We start from the raw sequence: 26939 nt of genomic DNA, 5'->3' as shown, positions 1-26939 counted from the left end.
ATGATTGACAGCTGAGACTGACCCGTGATTGGCCGAGGGCATGTGTGGGCGGGACCTTGCTTCTGCGGCTCCAAACCCTGATCGCTAGAGCGGCACAAGATGGCCGTGTTTTTTCTTTATCCGTCTCTTAAAATGAAGGAAACTAAAGAAAGAAATGTGACTTTTTAGCCTAAAAAATTGTTATTTGTATATATTTATGACAATATTCTACATTAACCAGATGCTGCACATGTCATGTCGCACATTTCAAGTTGCAGCCTGTTGTGTTGATGTTGTGTTCATCCGTGTCCTTGGAGACTAACTCAGGATAACCAGCCCTTCCCACTGGTCTGCTCTGGTTGTTTGCACAGCAGCAGGATCTGGGCTGCACCCGGGTACCAAGTCCAGTCCCGAGGCCGTGCAGGCCTCATTTGAGGTCAGTGGTGAGATCACGTCTAATCTAAACTAAATGGCAGAGAGGTCGCGGTGTTTCCAAATTGTACACGTGAGCCGCCGAGCCAGTGCCTGCGTCTGCAAGTCTGCATCTTTTATAATTGGTTAACTGGGTCATTAAGGCAAAGGTGAGGGCCACAGCAGCAGAGATGTTCTCGTTCACGTGCTCGACTCAAACTGCTGCTTCTATCCAGAGTGGATCAGGCCGACCTGGTCGAGAGGAACTGGAGAACGAGGAGGAAAATTCCTGAGGTCGATTCCTGTCAGCTTATTCATGAGCACGAGACGGACAGGAATCCCCTGCGCTGTAAAACTCAGAACATGTGCGTCATGTGTTATCGGCAGCCATGACTCATCAGATAGCTCACGACAGGCCGAGCAGCTGCAGAGACGAAGAGTCCAAGACGAGGAGGATGAAGTTCTTTCAGGGTTTGTTGTGTGGTTGTTGTGCAATAACGTGCGACAGATGCAAAGTGTGAGTCGTACACACACTCCGCACAAGAGAATCCACACATAAGTCGCAAAGTGGAAACAAGTGGAGCCGATCAGTCAAAGTTCAAAAGGTCAAGATCCACATTTTCAAAGACATCTCCACAAATAAGAGATAAAATTAGAAGTTTGTATTGATCAGACGATTATTCTCCATCCAGCGATGTCATGTGATGAAGTCTGTGTTTGTGTCTGTGGTGAAGAATCATTAAACACACAAACCAGGAGGGATCGATGATCAGCTGAGGATCTTTGTCTCAGGTTAATTTAAACTTTAACACCTGGAGCAGATTCTCTAGTGTTGACATGTTGCTTCTGCAAAATACAAAAACATGAACCTCTGCTATTTGAGATATTATTATTATTCAATCAGTGATTCAGGCTCTTTCCTCCAGCGTCTGTGACTGTCAGTTTCCCTTTGAGCACAGTCACTCCTCTGTCCTCACGGGCAGGGTTACAAAAACTTTACACTTCGATGAAGTAAGAGGAAATAATTCTGCTGTTGGACAAACGGGTCGAAGGAGGATTCAGACACGACCTCGTCTGACCAGCTCTGGGTCCTCGTGTGGTCTGAACAGGCTGAAGTTCACAGAGAAGATACCCAGAAATAAAGACCTTGAATCGCAGCCAATAGCTGTCTGATAGCGGCTGTGGGGACAGTTCAGCTCTTATCTGTCTCTATAAACATGATATTAAGAAGGAAAGTAGAACAGGGTTTTTTAAATCGTTTTTTACCAGGAAAGAAAACTAATTTTTCATTTTCTGAGATCACAGATTTTCTTATTTTCTAAACAATAACAGATATTTAAATTATCATTGCAAGAAAGGATTGACTGCACAAGCAACACACGCAGAAGAATTGTTCAATTTACTCAAATAACTGTTGGCATCCGGCAAAATGATCATAAAGTGAAATAAAACCACAATAAAGAGACGTAAAACGACAACAAAGACAAAAAACAACCACAAGGAGACACAGACACACACAAAATGATGCAGGAAGATAGAAAATAAGATTAAAATGTTTCATAAAGAGACACAGACACACACAAAATGACCAAAGTGTTGCAAAGGGAGCAGGAACCTCCTGAATCGTGTTTTTCTTTGCTGACGATCACGTGTTTTATATATGTGAATTTATTTGGTGTAAATTTCATGGAAATCTAAAAAACGTAAAGTGTGAGTCGATGTGTTGGACGTGGTTGTTTGAGTTGTGACACGAGCACCACATGGATTTACTTAGAAAAGAAAAGGATCAAACTTGACACATCAGAAACAGAGAATTGTCTTTTCTCTTCTCCTCTGACGCGGGAGCACGTGTGTCCTTCAGCTGAATTGAACTTTGTGTCAGGGTTGAAGATGCTGATGAGACTCGTTCCTTCACCTGAGCAGATCTTTACTCCTGGATCTCAGCTCGGTTTCCTCTCCTCAGCTTTTCTCCGGATCCTGTTCTCTGTCTGTTGACCCGGACGTTTTGTTGACTGTTCTTTTTTCATTTGAGCTGACAAACAGTTTTTGTGTGATTTGGCTCGTGGTGGTGATGCGCAGGGACAACTCCTGTCTGCACATTCAGATCATGTTAAACGATGTTCTCTCCTGATTTGAACCGATTCAACCACCTCAACTATTTCAGTGTCTGTGGTTCTATAAACAGATAATCATGACATCTGATTCCAACGGTCACGCTCCCCAGAGGACGGACTTTAACTTTGACCTTTGACTTTTCCTCCAGAACAATGTGTCCTCAGTCACACTCACACCATCGTGTGATCAAACACCATCCAATAGAAAACCTGATCGACAAATCCACAAGGTGACGACAGATGTGAACAAGTGATTCTGTTTATTAGACTGTTCTTCATCAGAGGAGGAAAAACAGTGACACACACACATACAGTAAATTCAAACACGTGTCATCACCTGTCAGAACACAAACACACACACACACACACACACACACACACACACACACACACACACACACACACACACACACACACACACACACACACACACACACACACACACAAATCCCTTAAGGAAACAGACAAGGAGCTCCTTCCCATAAAACTGAGGCTTTCCAGTCGGTGATGAAGTGTTCTCACTCGTCTGTTTGTGTTTTCACTTCCTTTAACATTGTGAGTTGTTTGGAGGACTGATATTTATGATCAACAAAAGTAACATCACAATAAATTCTTTACATTTACGTCCAACACGGTCGAGCCCTCGTCCAATCAAATACTCGCTTGTCTCATTTCTCAACATCCAGGAAGGTTTCCCTCTTCTTTTTTAGTTGTTGATCCAGACAAAAATACAACTGGCATTATATATTATTGTTTTATTTCCTTACTGGAAATTTACATTTTGAATTCCTGCTCGTGACAGAGTTAATGAGTGTGAGAGATATCATCGAGGTCACTTCCTGCAGGTGGGAAACGTGCAGCGGGTCAGGAAGTGACATCATCCTGTCACTCATCGTATCGTGCAGAGCAAAGATCACGAGTCTCTGTTGGTTCCTCACAGCTTCACCAGGCAGGTGCAGGTGAAGGAGGACACAATGCAAACTGAACTACACTCTCATTAAACTGTATTCACTGTATTTGAAAAACTTACAACAGGATACATGTTGGAAATGAATAGAAAACACAGATTAACAGTTTATCACAGATAAACAGGTTGCATGTTCACAATTTGTGTGCTTGTTTGACCTCCTGACTGTGTGTGTTTGTGTGTGTGTGTGATAACATGTTAAGTGCACGTGTGGCCGTGCCTCCATCAACTCACACAGATATTCCTATGGAGTTGTGTGTTGGTAAAAGGCTCCACTGTGACCCACATACAGTCATGGACACGGAGCAAAGTGCGTCTCTTAACACACACACATTCAAAAACACACACTCACATAAGCACACACACACACACACACACACACACACACACACACACACACACACACACACACACACACACACACACACACACACACACACACACACCTTGACCTTCATGTGAGAAACTCACCGATTTATAAAAGAGAGAAATGCAAACCAGACACACACATAACTCTTAATTAACTCATCAAATACGATTTCAATTAACTCCCCTTAAAGTAGACTTAGAGTTTTACCTGTTAGAACTGATTCTTTATATTTTTCTGTGAAGAACAAAAACCTGCTGATATTAACATAAGGCACCATCTTGGGGAGCAGTGCCCCCTCGTGGATGTTTGGCATGAATTGCACCTTGCTGAGACTTGTGTGTATACAGTCTATGGTCTTGAACTACACAACACTGAAAAGTAACTTAATCAAAGGGACCACGTGTCTCTTTCTATCTTGGATCAGAACTCAACAACATGGTTTTTAAAAGGTTTGATCCAGTGAACCCAGCACAAGAATAAAACTGTTAAATTACACTTCTACTAAAAGTGTTTTCTTTGGTTTCAGTGTTTACATCAAATTTAAGTCACAAACTGTCCCAAGGAACTTTTAGGAATCTATAATCTACTGATGCTGCAGTTCCTGAGATGTAACAGCAGGGTGGGGTTTTTCCACCTTTACGCACCTTTACGCATCTTTACGCACCAATCACATGGATCCCTCGCGCCTCTGTGGGCGGCCCCCGCACATCCGAGGGGTTAATTGGGGTCAGAGGTGATTTCAGGAAGTTAATCGTCAGCCGTGAAAGGTCCGGTTGTCACGTGTTCCTGTAAAACGCGCCCTCGGCCGCGCGGAGGATGGTTTCCAGGCACAGTTTGGTCCGTGGAGCTCGCTAACACCAGAGGTTATTTTTATATTTATAAATATATATATTTGAGAAACATGAGGGCGACGCGCACCAAACACGGCCTCCTGCGTGCGTGCGTCCTCTCGTGCTTCGTCGTGTCCCTGCTGTGCTCCACCTGCAGCGGGGTCCTCTCCGGGCGGGACGCGGCCTCCCGGCCTCCGGCGCCCCGGCGCAGCCGCCGAGCCCTATCGGGCCCGAGGCCGGTGGGCGCGCAGCACCGGGCGGCGGACGAGCAGCACCGGGACCAGAACGTGCAGTTCATGCTCAGCTTGTACCGGAGCGCGGCGGAACCGGACGGGAGGCCCAAGCAGCACCGGAAGTTCGGCTCCAACACGGTGCGCCTGCTCAGAGCCTCGGCCTCCACGGTGCACTACCAACCTGCGGCAAGAGGTGAAGCAGCTGATTTACTGCGTGTGCTCGAGTGTGTGCGCGTGTGACTGGAATGTGTGTCTAATATTTCACTGATTCCAGAGTTATAAGAAACATAAAGAGTAGAGAAACCTCTTCTTATAGTTTGCATCTGGAAAACGAGCTGATACCTGAGACGAGGTCAAACAGTCTCTTCATGAAACCACATTTAAATCCACTTTATCTAGATTTATGGTGGGGGGGGGTCACCAATCACCTTTGCAATTAATGAGATTTTGATTTTCACAAGAAAGAGAGAATCCTGTGAAGCTCTGATCTGCATGATGTACTTCTCAGGACTCAATGTCTCCTCTTCTGTCCCTGCAGACCACCACTACACCTTCACGGTCCAGTACCACCTCGACACTCTTCCCTCCGAGCAGCTGATCAGAGCCTCTTTCATCCACCTCCGCTCTTCATCCCCTCCCTCCTCCTCCTCCTCATCCTCCACCACCTCGTCCAGCAGCGCCCAGGCCCCCGAGCCGCTCCGCTGCAGAGGCCAGATCCCCTCGCTGGGCCCGGGGAGCCAGGTCACCCTGGAGCCCCATGAACAGTGGACAGAGACGGACATCACGGAGCACGTTACGGGACACTTCCTGCAAAGGAAGGACCAGGACGCGGGTGGACCCTTGACCCTCACTGCCCAGTACTGGTGCACAGAACCTTGGCTCACCAGGGAGCACAGCGGCCCCTGGTGGTGGACGTCTCGTCTTCGAGGACAATGGCGAGAGGAAGCTCACCTCGAGGTCCCGTCTCTGCTTCTGTACCTGGAGGAAGGGAGGGAAGGGAAGGACTGGATGGCGGAGCTGCTGGGGGATGAAGGCAGAAACATCATGAGACAAATCGGGCGGTGGCACCCTGCAGTGCGCCGCCGCCGTCGCTCCAAAGACTCGTCCTCAGAGTCCAAAGACTCGTCCTCAGAGTCCAAAGACTCGTCCTCAGAGTCCAAAAACTCGTCCTCAGAGTCTAAAGTCTCGTCCTCAGAATCCAAAGATCCTCTGCTGGATGCTCTGAGAAACGGCCCGACTGCCACGTCCTCCTCCTCTTTCTCCTCCGTGCCCTCGGCCTCCATCGCCTCCGACGTCCCCAACTACAAACGCAAAACCAGCGCGCCCAAGAACCGCTGCAAGCTCCACTCGTTCCGTCTCTCCTTCGACGAGCTCGGCTGGGGCCACTACTTCATCGCCCCGCCGGTGTACAACCCCCGCTTCTGTCAGGGCGACTGCCCGCGCCTGCTCTCCAGCGAATACCACTCCCCCAACCACGCCATCATCCAGACGCTCATCAACGACCTGGGCATCGGGGACATCCCCCCGCCCTCCTGCGTGCCCTGCAAGTACATGCCCATGAGCGTGCTGGTGGTGCACAAGAAGAAGGTGGAGTACAAGGAGTTCGAGGACATGGTGGCCAAGTCGTGCACGTGTCGCTGAGAGGACTCCGGGAGCAAAGAGGACTAAAAGTGGGGGGGGCGGACTTAACGGGTCATTAGATCTGCAGCTCGGCGGCGGCGGCAGGAAGTCGTTGTGGTTTCAGACGCTCGCCATCACTGTGAAGCACTTTAAACCGGCAGCTGCTGGATGTGAACTCTGGGCGGAGCCGACGGGAGCGAGTCCCCGACGTTACGATTGAACTCATAATAATAATTGTAATGTGAAACTAAAGCACTGTGCTGATTTGCTCCATTTCTCACTCACTGTCATGTTTGCCGCGGATTCATTGCCGGAAGCATTTTAAGCCACTTGTGAGTAATTTAAAAATATTTGAGTGGTGACGTCACAAATCAAACTCCTGCAGAAATTCAACTTTACACCTTTTTAAGCAAAAACTTTAGGATCAACCGCAAATCGTCTAATGAATCTTTGTTTCCTCTTCGTGTTCGTGTATCAATTCAGTTATTTTTTCTTTTTCTATATCTCTTTTTAAAACAAAAACCTGGTCCATTTCACATCAGGGCTCAAAAAAACTTAAAAAAAGGAGAGAAACCTTCCTGGATGTTGAGAAATCAGACAAGCGAGTATTTTATTGGACGAGGGCTCGACCGTGTTGGATGTAAATGTGAAGAATTTATTTGTGATGTTACTTTTGTTGCTGTCTAGAGTCATAAGTCTCTACTTTTGCACTGTGTACATATTTATAAGGGGAGGGGATATGGAAAGGAAACGTGTGCTGCTACTTAGAGAAACTAAACTTAAAAACAAACAAAAAAAGGAGGGCTGATAACGAGGGGGAGTGTTAAAGAAAAACTAAAGTGTTGTAACGGAGACCAATGCAATTTTTTTTATTATGAATGAAAATTATTAATAAAATATAATGCATGTTTTCTAAAGACTAATATATTGGGTGTTCTTTTTTGGTTCTGCTGTTAGATTTGAGTTGATGAGAGAACGATGGAGATACGAGCTCCACTGAGTGACTTCTAGATAAAGAAATCTTTCCATAACTTGTAAATAACAGATCTTAAAGTCTTTCCACAGGATTTCTGTTTTTCTAAAGTTAGTAATTTCTGTCTTTTATTTACTCTTTTAAGTGTGTTTCTGCCTCAGTGGCTCTTATGGCCATTTTTCTGTCCAGCCTCCCACAGCTTGGAGTTTTTCCCACAGTCCCTCTGCAGCCTGAAGAGATGGGGATTGTAGATAATCACTGTTGTGGAATGCTACCACGCTGCGGTGCCACTTAACCGTGTGTGTGTGTGTGTGTGTCTATATCTCTGCACGTGTCAAGAGACGGGACAAGTAGAGATGGAGAGAGTGGACAGATGTGTCCAGACGTCTCTCCTCTCCGACCACGAGGAGTTTGTTTTGGTCCTGTTTCTTTTCTCCTCTAGAAACTCTGAGCTGTAATATTTGGTTTTCGGTGGCGAGCGCCGCTTTCATGTGAGATCAAGTTTACAAGCAGAAAAAAGAGAAAAGTGGTTCCTCCTCCGGTTCGAGTTTCTTTCATTTCTTTTCATTTTCAGGTTAAAAACAGAAACAGGAAGTGGTTTGTTCGGCTCCTCCCTGCGCAGAACAATCCATTTAGCAGAAGTGGCTGCAGATTATATAAACAAACACTGTATGTGGTCTTTATATAAAGTCTGTGAGAGACGGTATCTAAATATAAAAGCTTCACCACAATAGAAAAACAGATGTGAGATGGTATCAGACAGAGAGAGCAAGTTACAAATGACTCTCACTAAGCAGCAGCACTTCTATCTTGTAGTTTATAAAGTTGATATCCTTAAAATCATCTTTTAATGTGATTAGAGCAAAGTTTAAATTTATTTTCAGATAAACCTGATAATTCTGGTGGTGCAGTGCTGTCATTCCACCACTTGATGGCTCCACCGTGCTTCATTGAACAATCACAGACTGAAAATAAAGATGGACGACATAAGTGCTCCCTGAAAGTGGAGCCAAATAGTCTGGATCGCCCCCTGGTGGCTGGTAGAGATCCTAAACCCTGCCTCCTCTATGTTTCTGGATGGGAAATTAAATAGATTTTTCTCAAAGATTGTCTCTGTTATTTCAGTTTGTTCTCATCCCACTGATTTTTGTTATGAGATGATATAAAAAGGGATGTGAAATGTCTCGATTGACCCATTTTGAAACATAATTATTGACAGTTAATTGTTGCGTGAGATCTTAAAAAACTGTATTTTATCACCGGAACAGAAACTGTGACGTTGCCTCGAGTGGCTCCGCTGAGAGTTTGTTGTAATCGCTTGTTTGAATGTGTCTTCATTCGGCGGTTGAGCGGAGCACACAGGAATGAGTGGTCAGGCCTTGGAAATGTGTGGGACGTGATAGCAGATGTTGTTGTTGGCCTGCGGGGCCTCGTGAGCTGAAGGTGCTCGTGCTGCAGAACCTCAGCTCTGAGGAAAGAGCGATAAAGTCTTTGAGTTCGTAAATCGTCCTGATTCAGGTTTGACTTCTTTGTTGAGAATGAGCAGGAACACGTGAGGGACCGGACTCGAACCCTTTCATCGTCCCCATATTCATAAAGACGTGATATTAGTGTGTGTTTTATTGGTGGTCAAACAATACACAATACGCTGCACAGCTGTAGCTAAAGAAATGGACAATTTGAGTCCAAAAAAAGAGGGTCAAAGGTCAAATGAATGATATCAATAATGATCTTCATCTGTAGAGAGCTTCCAAAACTCAAGATATAAATGACCTTATACCAAAATAAAAGATGTAAAACGAATTCAGCAATAAAGAAAAGCAACATACAGAATAAAAGAGAACAATAAAAAAAGAAACATCGAATCTTAACACAAAGACAAACAAAAAGAAACACAAATAAAGTTCCATTAATGCATCTGTTCGCTGCCTCGTGTTATTCCACCGCGATGTTTCTCATTGGCTCCTTGGATCCCAAACCTCTCTGGTATTGGTGGAGGCACCTGTCAATCACAGCCTTTGCAGTTTGAACAGGGGGCGGGGCCTGGCTACCTCGCGCTGGGAAAAAGTTTTGCCGAAGTTTGCAGCTGTGGAAGTTAGCGACGGTCACACCGGAAACACGAGGGTCAAATAGCAAAATAAAAGCGTTTAAAAGACATGTTTTACTGGAATAATCCGGTTATTAGTTTGTGGGATTGAACCAAAAAAAACGTTATAACATTTAATCCGAAAAGGGGCCCAGATTAAAACCGTAAAACATGCTAACGTCCACTTTTAACTAACGGCCAATTATTCTGACCGGAAGTTGTAACCGTGAAGTTGCGGATAACTTTGTCCGGACACGTTCTGTCCTCCCCCTCTTCCTCTCTCTCCCTCTCTCTCTCCACCTCCCTCCCTCCGTCCCTCCACACTTCATCCATCCGCTCCTTGTTGTCGCTCCTGCGGGGATGGAGCTGCCGAGTCACCGCTACCGGCGCCGCTGAGCCCGCGACGGAGCACCGCAGCCCGGGCACCGCACCGGGGAGGAGGGCGGAGAAGAAAGAGAACCGGAGGATACCGGAGGAAACGAAAGAGAGAGAGAGAGAGAGGGAGAGAGGGATAAAGAAAGAAAGAAAGGATGGAAACGGTCGAGCAGCTCGTCTCCTTCCACCACATTCAGGTCCAGTTGAGCGGGGGCGCGCCGTGGGGGTTCACGCTGAAAGGAGGACTGGAGCACGGGGAGCCGCTCATCATCACCAAAGTGAGTCCGGCACCATGACACGGGTCACTGGGGGGGAGGGCACTAGTCAACTTGTAAAGTTCACTAGGTATGTTCACTTGTCAATAAACTAATCAAATAGTGATGTTGACTAGTAAACTAATAAAGTTTACTTGTAATGTTCACTAGTCAACTTGTGATGTTCACTAGGGAGGGTCACTAGTAAAGTTCACTAGGGATGTTCACTTGTAATGTTAACTAGTCAACTAGGGAGGGTCACTAGTCAACTTGTAATGGTCACTAGGGATGTTCACTAATCAATAAAATAATCAAATAGTGATGTTGACTAGTAACCTAATAAAGTTTACTAGTCAATAAATTGCAACTAAAAAAGTTCACTAGTCAACTAATAAAGTTCAATAGTGATGTTTGTCAACTAGGGGTGTTTACTAGTCAACAAATCTGATCAACAACAAAATAACAAGGATCAGGTTCAACATTAAAAGGTGAAGTTTTACTCTTGTACACAATCACCTCATGTTTGTAAACACACTTCAACTGAAGTATCAATGAAATGTAATGGAGTAGAACTAGAAAGACCTGTGTATACCTGACTCATCTCACATGAAAGTAAACAAACACAACAAAACAATATGATCTTTATTTACTCTCAATCAGTCGTCAAAACAATCAACACAACAGACAGTAAGTCTCGTGTTTGTAAAGTAACTTGTAACTGAAGCAGTAAAGTACCCTCTGAAAAGTATAGAAGTATTTCTACTCTGTTACATCTGTTTCCCTCCTTCAGTTAAATATGAGATGTTTTCATACAAAACACACAAAGAGTAGAAACTGGGCTTTGTTATTGTTTAATTAATAGTTGTGTCTATTTCATCGTGAGTGAATGATGATTATGATAAAGTCTCGATTTGAACGTTTATATTCATGTTTGACAAGGAAACGCAGTAATTGCTCATATTTGATTAACAACACAATGAGATTTATGCTTCAAACTGTTGTGTTGTTATTGAAGCTGCATCTTCTTAATCTCCTGCTCAGATTAATCACTGAATCATCACAGCTCTGTTGAAAGAGTTCGTTTTCTGCTTCAAGAATCACAAATGAGAGAATTTTGAGATTTTTCTTTTAGTTTGCATGATTTTGAAGTTTCACCGAAACAAAACAAACTTTGCAAAAGTTAAAATGTTGTCTGCTGTAAAGAATGTCTCTCTATCTTTTCAACTTCCATTGCGTCGAACAGCTACACAGCAGTTGTGTTGAGTTCTGTGTGTGTGGGAGGTTTTTATGTTCAGCCACTAGGTTTAAACTTTTCAACTCCAAACTGTCCTGTCTGCTCTGAAGCTTCACTCTTCCTCCTCCTCCTCCTCCTCCTCCTCCTCCTCCTCCTCCTCCTCCTCCTCCTCCTCCTCATGCAGAGAATATAAAAGTCATGGCCCAAAGCTCAAACGAATATCCGGCGCTGCTTGATGTCTGTCAGTTGTGTATGAATGAAAAACACTGTATGGTCTAAAGGAGTGGGTCGGCGTCTAAAACCTGGAGGTCAACAGGGTTCCCTGGGGGAGTGGGGGGGGGGGGGGGGGGGGTGAGGGGTTCTGTTCATCTTCCTGTTACCTCTGTCAGCTCATTGGCTAAAATGCTCGAGCACTGACAGACGACTGAACCCGCTCCAGTGTCTGTGATGTCTGTGGCTGTGATGTCTCTCTGCTTGCTCGTCACATTTCTCGTGGGTCAGTGACCTTTGTCTTTTAACAGCAGCGGCGTGAAAACAGGAAGTGATGCTCGGCTGTTTGTGGGTCGGTCTCGCACTCAGGTGTGTGCGTGTTGGGGAAAGTTCGGGGGGGCTTTGTTGGAGATTTAGTGTGTGCGCTCACAGATCTGGACGTGACCTCGAGTTGTGCGATAAAGTCGTGGGGGGGCCGGCGTTTCCTCCCCGGCCTCTTCTCGGTGTTTCACGCGGCCGGCGGTGAGCTGCTGGAAATAAGGAGGTTGTCTTCTGAATTACTGCGAGTAATTATTGGTGTGTGTTCGGCTGGGGGTGGTCTGTGTGTGTGTGTGTGTCTGTGTGTGTGTCAGTCCAGTGCATAAGCAGGACGACTCACAACCTCTGCTCGCTCTCTCTCTCTCTCTCTCTCCCCGTCTCTTTATGCCTCTCTCGCCCACTCTGCTGAGAAGTGGCTGCAGCGGTGGTGTAAATGTTGGCCGGTGTGCATCCATATTCACCACAGCGCCACAGTGGGGAATGGAAAAGCCTGGCTCAGTCATCTGGAAACACACACACACACACACACATGCACAAACACACACACAGTAACACACACACACACACAGTAACACAGCCCCTGGGAAAATGTGACTGGGACTGCTGGAGGAGATAAAAATCAAACTGTGGTCTATGGCTGTTTTGTGTCCAGTGGCTAGTTAAAACACACAAACACACACACACACACACACACACACACACACACACACACACAATAAAGCAGCTCAGGCGGTGAGTGCTGAACAGGGAACTATGGTGTAGAGAAGTGTTTAAAGCGCTTAATGATTAAGTGTAAAGTCCTTGAAGGAAAGAAGAGGGAGTCAGGATGGAGAGAAGGTAACGTTGAGGTTTGTGTGTGTCTGTGTGAGTGTGTGTGTGACTGTGTGTGTGTGTGTGTGTTTGCGAAAGACAAGAGTTTATACATGTGTTTCAGGTCCAGAGGGTGAGAGAGTTTCCATCGGGCTCAGAACAGAGCTTTACAGTGTCTGTATGGATTCAGTCATCAGTTCAATCCCCTCACGTTCCAGAGGAGGAGGGATGAGTGTGTGTTTGTGTGTGATGCTCAGATTTGTCATATTAAATTTTATAAAGCATCACAGAGAGTCGGCTGTATCGTGACATAATGACGTCGTGGACTCACGGTCTGGAAAGTGACCTGATACACAAGTTCCTGAAATCTGTATTCTCGATATGAGACAATCATTTTACTTCTCTCTTGATTTCCAACGTCAATAAACAGAGATCCAGGCCACTGTGTGATTGACAGCTTGTACCGTCCAATAGGAGCAGGTCGCAGGTATAAGTGGGCGTGCATCGCCTCCAGCTCTCATTCAGGGGTTGCTTCTGGTTTTGAATAAAAACCAAGTCGGCTCTGGCTTCAAAGCGGCAGCTGGGTAACCAGTGGAAGACGTCACACTGGGTTCTTGACCACTGACCACACTGCAGGGCGGAGTGAAAAACCATCTGTCACAGAGCAGGACAACCACCACACAACTTGACTATGAGGATAATCTGACGTCAGGCAAAGAAAATCAGATGAGATGTTCAAATCCCTCCAGCGCGTTGTGGGTCTGCCCCCGAGTCGGCCCCTCACAACCAGGGGGAGAACATCATAACCTCCATTTTCTTAGCTGTTAATCAAAAGTTGTCTGTGCATGTGAGCAGAAGTCACACGTTTGTGTTCGATAGAGTTGGAGTATGAAGGTTCCCTTTGCCCCCCCCAGGATTGTCCATGTTGTGCGGAGTGTGTTCCGTGGCCCTAGTGTGTGTGTGTGTGCACTCCTGGAGGGGGAAGGGTGGCTCACCCCGTCTGAAACAGCAGAGGGATATAAGCCATTTGGTCAACATTCCTCCAGGAGCATAACAAATTACTACTGTGTGTGTGTCTGTGTGTGTGTGTGTGTGTGTGTGTGTGTGCACGTACATGTGTCTGTCTTGTAGATTTGTGACTCAATCAGCCGCTAAGTGACTCGTTGTGTCGCTCAGTGTGTCGTCAGGTCAGGGCTTGAACCTGCTCTGGTGAAAAGACGTAATGTAATGGTTTGTTTTGACTGCGTTGTGTTACATCGCACACGTCATGTAACGCAAACTTTCCATCCATGGCCTCCTTTGTTTCCTACATGTACGAGTTTGATAACTGCAACACTGCCCCCTGGTGAATTAATTGCAAGTTGACGTAGCACATATGATACATTTGCAGTAATATCTGATCATTTGATTTTAACACAACTACAAACAAACACAAACTTTACTCGTCAGTTTGTTGTTGTGTGTAGATTCCTGGTCTTGACCCACGTGTGTGATAAACGACCAGCAGGCGTTTTTTAGGCTCGTTTATCATCGAACGCACACCACCAGTTGTCGGTCCCGTGTGTTTTGGGTCATCTTTTGTGTCTTTTGTTGGATGTGTTTGTGATGACTAAGTGGTGAGTTCTCTCCATTGTTGTGTTGGACAGAGCAGCAGCTGCTGAGCTGTCAGCTCACTTTCATGAGGGGTTTTACTGTATGACCTCATGCCAGCTCGCTGCCGGGTTGTTGTGTCCCTCGGGTTCCTGTCGGTAAATCACACAATCAATAATTTAAGAATCAATTAATCATATAACTGGGTTCAGAAATCTCCAGGAGAGGTTGTTGATGGTTCCCAGTGGCTCGTCTGGACTTCAGTGTCTCCTCCCATCAGACCCCTGCAGACCAGACATGGCTCATCTAACCCGTCTGCATGGACGACCTACTGTGTGTTAACCACGCAGGGTTGTTGCTATTTAACTTTGTGAGGATTCGATACATGGGCTGTGATTTGATGGGTTTTCCGGCCTTTTGCCTTTATTTTGAAAGGGGGTTAGCCAGTGTGGGGGGGGGGGGGGGGGGGGGGAGGGAGTATGCAGCAAAGGGCCAGGATGCAACCGAACCTGCAGGAGGACTCAAGCCTCTGTGTGTGTGTGTGTGGGGGGGGGGGGGGGTGTCAGTGCTGCACACGGCTATTTGCTGGATTTTCAGTTCAACGCAAATTAAATTCAAAGTTCTCTCTGATTTCTGTTTCCTTTCCCTCATAATTCGTATTATTACGTATTTTGGAAAAACACCCGGTGGACGTAGAAGAAGAATCACTCCTCAGTCGACTCAACTTGTTCCTGCACACACAACTGTTTTCAGTTTTGTTCTATTCCCCGGGTTGTTTATTCAACTTAGAGCTGATTCTTTAAATTCAGTTAAACATTTAAAGCCCTGTTTTACTATAGAATTCTGAAATATTGTTGGGCTAAATCAAAACTTGGTGGGACAACAGGCCCGTGTTCCTTGGTGGGACATCAGGCCCGTGTTCCTTGTGGGACATCAGGCCCGTGTTCCTTGGTGGGACATCAGGCCCCGTGTTCCTTGGTGGGACATCAGGCCCGTGTTCCTTTGTGGGACATCAGGCCCGTGTTCCTTTGTGGGACATCAGGACCGTGTTCCTTGGTGGGACATCAGGCCCCGTGTTCCTTGTGGGACATCAGGACCGTGTTCCTTGGTGGGACATCAGGCCCGTGTTCCTTGGTGGGACATCAGGCCCGTGTTCCTTTGTGGGACATCAGGCCCGTGTTCCTTTGTGGGACATCAGGACCGTGTTCCTTGGTGGGACATCAGGCCCCGTGTTCCTTGTGGGACATCAGGACCGTGTTCCTTGGTGGGACATCAGGCCCGTGTTCCCTGGTGGGACATCAGGCCCGTGTTCCCTGGTGGGACATCAGGCCCCGTGTTCCTTGGTGGGACATCAGGCCCGTGTTCCTTTGTGGGACATCAGGCCCGTGTTCCTTTGTGGGACATCAGGACCGTGTTCCTTGGTGGGACATCAGGCCCGTGTTCCTTGGTGGGACATCAGGCCCCGTGTTCCTTGGTGGGACATCAGGCCCGTGTTCCTTTGTGGGACATCAGGCCCGTGTTCCTTGGTGGGACATCAGGCCCCGTGTTCCTTGGTGGGACATCAGGCCCGTGTTCCTTTGTGGGACATCAGGCCCGTGTTCCTTGGTGGGACATCAGGCCCGTGTTCCTTTGTGGGACATCAGGTCCGTGTTCCTTGGTGGGACATCAGGCCCGTGTTCCTTGGTGGGACATCAGGCCCCGTGTTCCTTGGTGGGACATCAGGCCCTTGTTCCTTGGTGGGACATCAGGACCGTGTTCCTTGGTGGGACATCAGGCCCGTGTTCCTTGGTGGGACATCAGGCCCGTGTTCCTTGGTGGGACATCAGGCCCTGTGTTCCTTTGTGGGACATCAGGTCCGTGTTCCTTGGTGGGACATCAGGCCCGTGTTCCTTGGTGGGACATCAGGCCCGTGTTCCTTGGTGGGACATCAGGCCCGTGTTCCCTGGTGGGACATCAGGCCCGTGTTCCCTGGTGGGACATCAGGCCAGTGTTCCCTGGTGGGACATCAGGCCCGTGTTCCTTGGTGGGACATCAGGCCCGTGTTCCTTGGTGGGACATCAGGCCCTGTGTTCCTTTGTGGGACATCAGGTCCGTGTTCCTTGGTGGGACATCAGGTCCGTGTTCCTTGGTGGGACATCAGGCCCGTGTTCCTTGGTGGGACATCAGGCCCTTGTTCCTTGTGGGACATCAGGCCCGTGTTCCTTTGTGGGACATCAGGCCTCGTGTTCCCTGGTGGGACATCAGGAGGTCTGTGTTCCTTGTGGGACATCAGGCCCGTGTTCCTTTGTGGGACATCAGGCCTCGTGTTCCCTGGTGGGACATCAGGAGGTCTGTGTTCCTTGTGGGACATCAGGCCCGTGTTCCCTGGTGGGACATCAGGCCCCGTGTTCCTTGTGGGACATCAGGCCCGTGTTCCTTGGTGGGACATCAGGCCCCGTGTTCCTTGGTGGGACATCAGGCCCCGTGTTCCTTGGTGGGACATCAGGCCCCGTGTTCCTTGGTGGGACATCAGGCCCGTGTTCCTTTGTGGGACATCAGGACCGTGTTCCTTTGTGGGACATCAGGACCGTGTTCCTTTGTGGGACATCAGGCCCGTGTTCCCTGGTGGGACATCAGGAGGTCTGTGTTCCTTGGTGGGACATCAGGCCCCGTGTTCCTTGGTGGGACATCAGGCCCCGTGTTCCTTGGTGGGACATCAGGCCCCTGTTCCTTGGTGGGACATCAGGCCCCGTGTTCCTTGGTGGGACATCAGGCCCGTGTTCCCTGGTGGGACATCAGGCCCGTGTTCCTTGGTGGGACATCAGGCCCCTGTTCCCTGGTGGGACATCAGGCCCCGTGTTCCTTGGTGGGACATCAGGCCCGTGTTCCCTGGTGGGACATCAGGCCCGTGTTCCTTGGTGGGACATCAGGCCCCGTGTTCCTTGGTGGGACATCAGGCCCCTGTTCCTTGGTGGGACATCAGGCCCCGTGTTCCTTGGTGGGACATCAGGCCCGTGTTCCTTGGTGGGACATCAGGCCCAGGGTTCCTTTGTGGGACATCAGGCCCCTGTTCCTTGGTGGGACATCAGGCCCGTGTTCCTTGGTGGGACATCAGGCCCAGGGTTCCTTTGTGGGACATCAGGCCCGTGTTCCTTGGTGGGACATCAGGCCCCGTGTTCCTTGGTGGGACATCAGGCCCCGTGTTCCTTGGTGGGACATCAGGCCCAGGGTTCCTTTGTGGGACATCAGGCCCCTGTTCCTTGGTGGGACATCAGGCCCCGTGTTCCTTGGTGGGACATCAGGACCGTGTTCCTTGGTGGGACATCAGGCCCTTGTTCCTTGGTGGGACATCAGGCCCCGTGTTCCTTGGTGGGACATCAGGACCGTGTTCCTTGGTGGGACATCAGGCCCGTGTTCCTTGGTGGGACATCAGGACCGTGTTCCTTGTGGGACAGCAGGCCCGGGTGTTTCTTGTGGGCTGTGTTCTGACACTGTGTGTTTCACAACTCTGGGAGAAGCTGCGGGAATCTGATTCATCCCAGGAACAGACAACAAAGATGAAGAAGACGATAATCTTCATCTCTCTCGTCCTGCTGTTGGTCCCGGGACTTTACCAAAGAATGTTTTGACATGTGGTCGAAGGTATGCGACCAAATGTCCTGGGTCGGTAAACAGCTCTCCCTCTCTCTCTCTCTCTCTCTCTGTGTGTGTGTGTCTGTGTGTGTGTGTGTGTGTGTGTGCTTCACTCCCTACATTCCTGTAAAGGTAGCCTCCAGTAGCATTCTGCTCTGCGGGGGGTAGATGAGGATGCCATCAGATAGAGATGCTATTGTCCCTACTGTGTGTGTGTGTGTGTGTCTGTGTGTGTGTTTCCATATCCTCTGTCCTGACTTGCTTTTCTCACTGTCTTAACTAACCGAAAACATATGCTGTGTAACAACATAGTACACAATGGTGCATATTGATGAGAGAGACAGTAGAACGAGTGTGTTCACGATTGCAGGAGGTTTGTGTTGAGAACAGGACGGAAAAGGAAAAGTCGGTTCATTTTAAGATCATTTAAAAGTCATTTATGAATCGTTTCTATCGGTAAAATGTCTTTCAAATATGTCTTGAGACAAAAAGTATTAAATGATGGAGGGATGAAGTGATGTGAAGAACGAGTGGAAGACAGGAGGAAGGTTTGATCCCTCTGAGTGTTGGTGGACACTGGTGAGATAGATGATTGTGGGTGGATCAGATGCAGAAGCCTGCAGCTCGTGAATAGGTGGAGTCACTGTGTGTGTGTGTGTGTGTGTCTGTGCGTGTGTGTGTCTGTGTGTGTGTCTGTGTGTGTGTGTGTGTCTGTGTGTGTATGGGTGGAGCTGGAATGTCCCTATCTCTGATCTGTGGAGCCTTTCGCTGTTTCTTTTAGGCTGTGTCTGGAGACACACACACACCCACACACTGTCATAACAACCCCTCTTTGTGTAAGTACATCAGTATAGTGACCCCTAAACACACACAACACTGCTATTTCTGCAGCATGTTGTGTGTTGTATGTGTGTGAGGAGAACATACTAAAGACTTTTGGTGGATGTGTGTGTGTTTTTTGTTTTTTGGGGGGGGGGGGGGTGAAGAACTCCTGACCTGAAGGCGGCTGCTGTTATTTTTGTTTTTGTCCCTGACTTTTACATTTGTAGACCCCCCCCCCACCCTCTTGTCCTCCTCCTTACCCTCTCACTCTGAGGTGGGGCAACACACACAGACACACAGACACACACACTCTCAACGCACACATCAGCCATGTTTACCTAACTCAGATTACACCAAAATTGCAACTTCATGCGATGTTTTGAAAACCCCTGTTGGGTTTTCAGTTCTGCTGATTTGCACATTTTGACCTGCATCACTGGCCCCCCCCCCCCCCAGCAATAGATCAGCTCCTGACCTATTGCCGGTAGAGTGGAGATTGGATCCATTCACATCTGCAGAGCAAAGCCAGATGTTGGTGGGTGTCAGTGTTTTGTTTTTTGACCAGTGGAAATGGAGCCATAAATTAAATTCTAAAGTATATGAGCACAGTCTATTAATTTAGAAGATAACCAGTAGCTGAATCGATGATGATGATGATAATTCAATTCAAGCCCCCGAACCCTCCATCTGACAGATGCTCTATTCTGGTAATAGCTACTCCCAGTGGCTTTAATCCCACCTTGTTCCTGGTCTTGGTTTTTCTTTGACATCATTTTCCACCGACCACAACGTCCAGCGCTTCCACATGAGAAGCAGTTTCCGAGCTATTATGTCGGATTAGGAAGTTCTGCGAGAGAGGCGGCGTGTGTGCGTCTCGGAGCATCTGTGTTTATGTGTTTACGGTTTATTGCGACGTAGCCGTGCCTCAAACCAAAGAACTCACCACGCACACACACACACATAAAACACACACAGACACACACATTCCACTGTGCAATGTTCTCTACTTTTCGTGGCGACCCTGGCAGATCGACTCCAGCTTTGAGGTCGGACATGTCACAAGCTCCTCTTTGTTTACGGCATCTTCTCTTGTCGTCTTCCGTCTGAAGGACACATCCTTTCATCCCTCGTCCTTGTGGACTGATGGGGACGATGAGTGGGGACGTTCAGAGTCATAACGTCCCTCAGGTTGTGTCCTCGGGGGACGGAGGGGAGTGGAACTTCTGAGAGGGGAACCAGAATGATCCCGTCCCAGGAACTAAAGATAAACGATACCTTCCATAAAACCAAAAGGAAGCATCCCTTTTAAAAAGAGATGTACTTGGTTTGCTTTAAAGGTGGAGGGATTGACGGAAGAGGGAAATGTAGGAGTGATGGATGAACTGGGACAGACAGAGGGAAAGAAATGGAAGGAGGGAACAGGAAGAGGAGGGATTAAGGAGGATGAAACGCTCCATGACAGAAGGGATCTTACAGGAGAACAGGTCGTCTGCAGGCTGAGAGATGGATGAAGAGATAAAAGACGAGGAGATACAATCGGGTCATGGAGGGAAGTGCTCATGGTTTCAGGTTTCTGGACAGATTGATGCTTTCCTGTCTTCAGCTGGTCTGAGAGCTGCTGGAAGACGACTTCTCCGATCCCGGCGAAGAGGATTTCAACAAATGAGATAAAAACCATTTCAGTTATCAAACCCGACCTTGAAGCTCTGACCTTTCCAGCTGACTGAGGCTGTTCCTCTTTGAAACTCCAACAATCGACAGAAAGCTTCTTTTATAAGAGACTAAAACTTCCCCTCAGGTTTTTCTCCCCTAAAAAAAAACTTGGAAGCTTGGAAAGGAAACAATGAGAGACTGAGCTGCTCAATAAGATTTAATCTTATTTACAAACACACAATGCACAATGTACTACGCAAATACACAACACACATCCAGTCCTAACACTGCACCAGGTTCTGAGGAAATGTTTGGCAGATTTTAGTTGAGAGGGCAAGGTCATCTAGAGCCGATTGTGAAGTTAATATTTCACCCGTGGTTAAGTGTGTGTGTGTGTGTGTGTGTGTGTGTGTGATAGAGGAATTCACACATGCACTTAGACTCTTTTGTTTTGACATTGATGGATCAGTCCGGTCCGTCCCTGGTCCCACCAGGCCGCCGACCTTTTGACCTCTGCTATTGTCAGTGCTGGACACCGGATCTAATGGCTTCCATACTCCACCAGAAACACACAGCCAGGGGCCTGTGTGTGTGTCTGTGTGTGTCTCTGTGTGTGTGTGTAGATATGTGTAGAGCTGGACTTGTATAAACTTAAACTTCCATCACATTACCTTCATTATGAAACTGATCTTCTTCTTATTAGAGGAACGAGTCACTTCTCTTTCCTGATGTTTGTTCTCATTATTTATAGCAGGAGAAGTTAAGGGGATTGATAAGTGCATTTAGTTAAGATAAGTTTCATGAATGTAAAGTGTGGATTCAAGAGCACTGACTCGAGATCAGTGGGAAACAGCTGTGTGTGTATAACAGACGTGTTTTAACAGCAGCTGGACGGAGCAGTGTTATCGCCTCATGGTCATTAGATCTCGACCCAGTGGGAAGATATTTAGTGTTATGGCTGCTGAAAAAAATTAAGGAGCAAATCAAATTGATTTTAGATTTAAAAAAAGGTTGCATTTCATCCCCCAGAGATTTAATCCTGGGTCAGTATCGAGCTGTGAATGCATTAGTGCTGCTCTCAAAACTAATTGACTCAATATCAGTGTGTGTTGTGTGTTTATATGACATCACAACATTTCTAGTCGTCGTTTATTAGAAACAATATCTGTGATTTACCTAAACTTCTATTAAAATGTGCTCTAAACCCGTGAATATGTTTTTTCCTGCTCGCGGTCACGTAACATTTTCACCAGATCATGTTTTGTAAGGATCACGAGGACAGTTAAATAACCAGGAGAACACCCTCTGCTTTGTGTGTGTCTGTGTGTGTGTTGTGTGTGTGTATTTATGAGAGTGTGCAGTCTCACCACGTCCCTAAAAAAACCTCTGGGAGCGTTTGTATATTTGAGTCGAGCACCAGTCCATCTCCTAAAGGACCTCTTCCCCCTGTGCTGTTAACACACACACAAACCCGTGTGTGTTTGTGTGTGTGCACATGTGACAACTGGATTATTACACTCTTTTTGTGTGTCACTTAAGTGTGTATGAAGAAGATGAAGTGTCACAGTTTGAGTGTCGGACTTATTGTGGATTAGAGGGAGTCAGTGTTGAGAGTGTGTTGTTGTGTGTGTGTGTTTTCTGCTCCCCCGCTAAGCATTGTGGGTAGTGGCGGCTTTGATGTGGCTGAGACGAGGGTCTTGTTTTCCCAGATTAAGAGAGGATTTCGATGGGTTTACTGGAGCTCAAACTGGGACCAGCATCTCTGGTGTGAAGCTGCACCAGTGATCACCTGTCAGTCAAACGGCGTGGGCGGCACAGCAGCGTCTGTTTTCTTTTGAATGAAGAGTTTCTTTCTTCATCGTCTGCAGCTCAGCTCGTCTTCCTCACTTGAGTGTCGAACCCATATATTGTGTTTATGTGTTTTATACAACACAACACAAGTTATCAAACTTTAGAAACACACAACTCTTCTCTGTTCGATGCTCGAGTTCAGCAAACCTCGGTGACTCTTTAATTAGAAACTTAAAATATTTAGTCTCGACCTGGGAGTGCGGCTAATAATAATAAACGAGGCCGGTAGAGACCCACCAGGAAGTGGAGACGGCATATTTAAAATAATTAACTGAAAAAAAGTTTCTGGTTGGAAAACAAACTTTGAGAAACCACAGAGCCGACGGGAGTGTTTGGATATATAGAGGTTTGTATATGAGCGGAGGAATTCTTCAACTGTCTTTTAATGAGGGACGTGAGGACAGTGCTGCTCTTTATTAGGTTGTTTCCAAAGGTTGCTCTGGATCACTCACCGACTCGCGTCATGGTCCCATCGAGGTTTGGTTTGGTGGAGGGATGGAAAAAAATTAAAAAGCAGAGAGAGGTTCATCTGAGTGAAGGTGAGTCTGTCCCAACGTGTGGTCGGTGGCCGCGAGAGGCCGACATATCAGGGACTCGCTCGAACAAAACCCACAGTGTTAACCAGGGAGGGGGGGGGGGGGGAGAGAGAGAGAGAAGGAGAGAGAGAAGGAGAGAGAGAGCTTACTCACATGTTGCTGTTCGTCCATGTGACTAACCCACAGGATGTTTTTCTGTGGCTGATAGATAAGTCGATTGAACCAAATAGGTGTAAAGGTGGGATGTGGATCCTCTCCTCCTCTCCTCTCCTTCCTCATCCCCCTGTTATTGAATTCAAGTGACCTGGGCTCTCTTCTCCTCTAAGGGCCCACATGGCTGCGTCTTCCCCCCAGAAGGGGCTCCTCCTCGTGGGGTATCGTTGTGTGGACGTCTCCCTGTGATCCGTGGAAAGGACATTTCAGGACGACACACCCCCACTCCCCACCACCAGGGGTCAATGGGAGCTGGTGGTTTCACGTCTCGCTGCCGGTTGCCTTTTTGCTGTGAGCGTGGGAGCTTTTCTCTTTTTCCATCTCCGGCCGTTCCCCTCCTCCCGCCATGATAAAGAAGGCCTTGTGTGAGCGTGGGTGTGAGGAAGGGAGGAGAGCCTCACAAGGCCCAGACTGGAGGGCAGGGGTTGATGAAGGGTGTGTGTTTCTCTGTGTGTGTCTGTGTGTGTGTGTGTGTGTGCGGCTGAATGAGCAGCAGTGAGAAAATGGAGCTCACATTCCGGCCATCAGATCTAGAAGAGCAGCTCCTGGAGAATTAAAGGTGTCTGCTCTACCTCGTGAATTGAATCCCACAGGCTGGAAGCTGGAGGAAGTCCGTGGATGTATTTTCCCAGAATGCACCTGCATTTTGTCAATGAGTTATTTCAGCCCTAGTCACCTGCATTCGCTTCCTGATTGGTTCTCATCAGTAACTTCACTTCCTTGTTTGTAGTATTTTCTGTATCGAAACAAACCACCTGCAGAAACCTCACGTAGATATAAGAGGAAACTGGTTTTATATATAGTTTGGTGATTCACAGCTTTGTTCTCTAGAAGGCCCAGTATGCAGACTCCAGTCCAGGAGCCAGTTCCCACACACGAGACCAGTTGATTCAGTCACTTTTCCCATCGCAGTCCTTGACCTCATTCTGGAGAGTAGGTCAAACACTTAGTGACTCAGACTCGTGGCTCTAAGCAGACCTCGGCCAGCACTGGGAATTAAGATGAATTTAAAACGCTGTCAAAACATGTGGGAACAACTGGGCTCCACGTTCAGGGCTGGGGAACCCCCCCCCCAAACTGGTAGCGTCGACCTCCAGCTCCTCAGCCGTGTTCTCGACCCCTGCTTCCCAGTGCAGGTCCCAGCAGACACACATGTGCTGGTGTTGTGGGTCCGAGCGCCGGCGGTGAAGACAAAAGCAGCAGCAGCAGTGTGGAGCTGGTGTGCAGCAGGGGGTCCTGGGAGTCCTCCCTCCCCCGAGGCTCTTTGTCCTGGGGGGGGTTCTGCAATGGTCTCGGAGCATGTGTTGACCTGTCGGCTTGACGGCTCCATTCAGGGCCCGACGGTCACAGGACATTTCCATACGCAGGAGCAGTTTAAGTTATCAAGTTATGGTCGATAATCGTACGTCGCAGTTACACACACGCAAATGAGGGGGGGGGGGGAACCAGAAGCCTGGATCTGTACTTCTGCTCTGCACCGTTCAGTTTGAGTCATAAATACTCTTGGATGAAGTCATTTGAAAGAATCTGTTCACAGGAAACTCTCCCACGCGTTTATCAGATCTTCAGAAAGTTTGATATTTAACTTTTTTCTGAACTTTTCCTGCCGGAGACTGAACGAGATACTCGAACATTAAAAGATAAAATCTCTCCCGAGTGATGTTTATTTATCACGTCAGCCCGCTGCACAGACACACACCATACAAGTGAAAAGTCAGTGTAAACCTTCACATCCAGGAGGTGGCGTTTAATGTGTAAACTATTTACAGCTCGACTATAAAACAAACTCGGCTGCTGTTTACAGGACTGTGGTCAAAACCCATTTCCTCACGGGTTCGGATTTTACAAAGGTCGATTCTCTTTACATTTTAATTAATGTTATAAACACACAAGATCTGATTTTAACTGTAAATCTGTGATAACAATGTGTGCGTTTACATTGTGTGCGTTCGAACACACAACAAACTGATCCCAGTTTGAGTGTAAACACTTTTACGAGTCCTGTGTAAATCCTCTTGTGTTGTCTTTGTGTAAACAGAGGCGAAACTGTTTCCTTCACTTAATTTCTTCTCGTGTGTTTGTGTGTGTTGCACAAATGAGTCCTTGTGTTTCAATGTAGATTTTGTGTCTCTTCAACAGTTAAACACAAAGACACAACTCGTGTGTGTGTGTGTGTGTGTGTGTGTGTATAAGCTCTGGTTGCCTGCAGACCAGCTCAAAGCTGTGTTACTCAGAGAACTAGTCATTTTCTCCGTCTGGACCTTTCAGTAATGTGAGGTTATAAACGCACGTGTGTAGCCACCGCCTTGCAATGGCAGACACACACACACACACACACACACACACACACACACACACACACACACACACACACACACACACACACATATATGCACACGTATGTAAAGCCACTGCAGTAGCTCATGCTGTTTAATATTGAAGTGCAGATGTTTGCTTCCTGTCAAATCCGCACAAATACACAACTCAACACGGACACACAAACAAACACACACATGCACTCTGCTGCAGGATCTTTTTGTACCACACTGTTAATAATCTTTAGACTGGAGCTGATAGTTTTTGATAAAGAGGCCGTTGTTTGATGAAGTTTGCAGTGTGCGTGTGTGTCTGTTTGTGTGTGTGTGTGTGTGTGTGTGTGTCTGTCTGGTTGCTAGTGTCAGATGATAGCTGAGTGATGACAACCTGTGACCAGCATGAGGATTCCCATTTTTCTCCGGGCACAATGCCGGGCACCATGCCACCTCACAGACCCACACACACATGCACACACACACACACACACATGCACAGACACACACTTAAGGCAATGAAGTCACCCCTTGAATCTAAAAATAAAAGGGTGTGCCTGCCTGGTGTGCACGTGTGTGTGTACGTGTGTGTGTGTGTGGTTCAGCTAACAGAGAGGGTATTCTTCTCCGTCTGCCCAGAGCAGAGGGTGACTTCACCCACTCTGGACATGGCCCAGGCCCACACACACACACACAGACACACACACAGCCTTTGCCCAGTCATGTAGGTCTGACTGCAGTGAAACTGAGTTTAACTGGCCCAGAGGTTTTCACGAGCTTCTTTCAAACCCCCCCCACACGTTCCTGTGGATCACTTTCATCACTGCATCCTTAAAAGTTCACGACTTCTCCTCGGAGCTCCGGTGGTGGAGCTCCGAGGAGAAGTCGACTCTGGTGAAGCGGCACCACGGCTCAGGAGACGCTTGTTCTCTTCTGTCATGTGGATTCTGTATCAACTGTTTGACATTTGACGTTTTTAATGATATTTTTAATTTGGCAATTCGTTAATATTATCAGCTGGTGATAAAGGAACCTTCATCTTCGTCTCCTTTCATCCTCACCACCTTCCCTTCCATCCTTAAAGTTGTATCCCTTCTTGCTTCATTTATTAAGTTTTTATTCTCTCATCTTCATATTTTCCTCGCAGCCTTTTCTCCTCATCTTCATCACATTCCCTTCTTCTACTTTTGCCCCTTGTCTCCGTCTCCATTCATCATGTGTCTTACTCATTCTTTCCTTCTTCTTCTCCTCCCTCTCTCCTGCTCTTTTCACACCTTATCTTCACCTTCTTTCCTCAAAGGTTATTCCCCTTCAGCTTCATCTTCCTCTCCTTTTCTTCCTCCCAGTCATTGTCACCTTCTTCTTCCTCATGTGAAAATGATGGATCACATTTTGAGCTTAACGGTCCACTGGTAGTTTCAGCAGTGTGTGTGTGTCTGTGTGTGGGTGTGTGTGCGTGAGTGTGTTTTTCCTGCAATTATTACATAACAGAATAATACGAGTTCATATATAAGATGTGTATTTTACTTTCTAACTATGCATGTTGTGTTTGGGAACATTGTGTGTGTG

At 47.3% G+C, this 26939-nt stretch overlaps 2 protein-coding genes across 2 annotated transcripts in view; both read left to right on the top strand.

Annotated features, from left to right (window-relative positions):
- Positions 1-4742: 4742 nt before the first annotated feature.
- Positions 4743-6545, top strand: bmp15 (bone morphogenetic protein 15). The gene is made up of 3 exons (XM_053416441.1): positions 4743-5097; positions 5443-6015; positions 6103-6545. The coding sequence occupies exons 1-3, from the start codon at positions 4743-4745 to the stop codon at positions 6543-6545; spliced, it is 1371 nt and encodes a 456-aa protein (XP_053272416.1).
- Positions 6546-10009: 3464 nt separating this feature from the next.
- shroom4 (shroom family member 4) overlaps positions 10010-26939 on the top strand; it is a 59107-nt gene continuing 42177 nt past the window's right edge. The window contains 1 exon segment of the mRNA XM_053416434.1: positions 10010-10236. Within this exon segment, the coding sequence (XP_053272409.1) occupies positions 10114-10236 (123 nt within the window). The 5' untranslated portion in view covers positions 10010-10113.

This window comes from Pleuronectes platessa, chromosome 23, assembly GCF_947347685.1.
Source record: "Pleuronectes platessa chromosome 23, fPlePla1.1, whole genome shotgun sequence".
NCBI lineage: Eukaryota > Metazoa > Chordata > Actinopteri > Pleuronectiformes > Pleuronectidae > Pleuronectes > Pleuronectes platessa.
The sequence above is the reverse complement of the archived record's forward strand: the minus strand, read 5'-3'. Positions and strand labels throughout refer to the sequence as shown.

Coding starts and splice junctions, on each gene's coding strand:
- bmp15 (XM_053416441.1), top strand. CDS start 4,743: ATGAGGGCGACGCGCACCAAACACGGCCTCCTGCGTGCGTGCGTCCTC. Junction 5,098..5,442: donor CTACCAACCTGCGGCAAGAG/GTGAAGCAGCTG, acceptor CTGTCCCTGCAG/ACCACCACTACACCTTCACG. Junction 6,016..6,102: donor CTCCAAAGACTCGTCCTCAG/AGTCCAAAGACT, acceptor CGTCCTCAGAAT/CCAAAGATCCTCTGCTGGAT.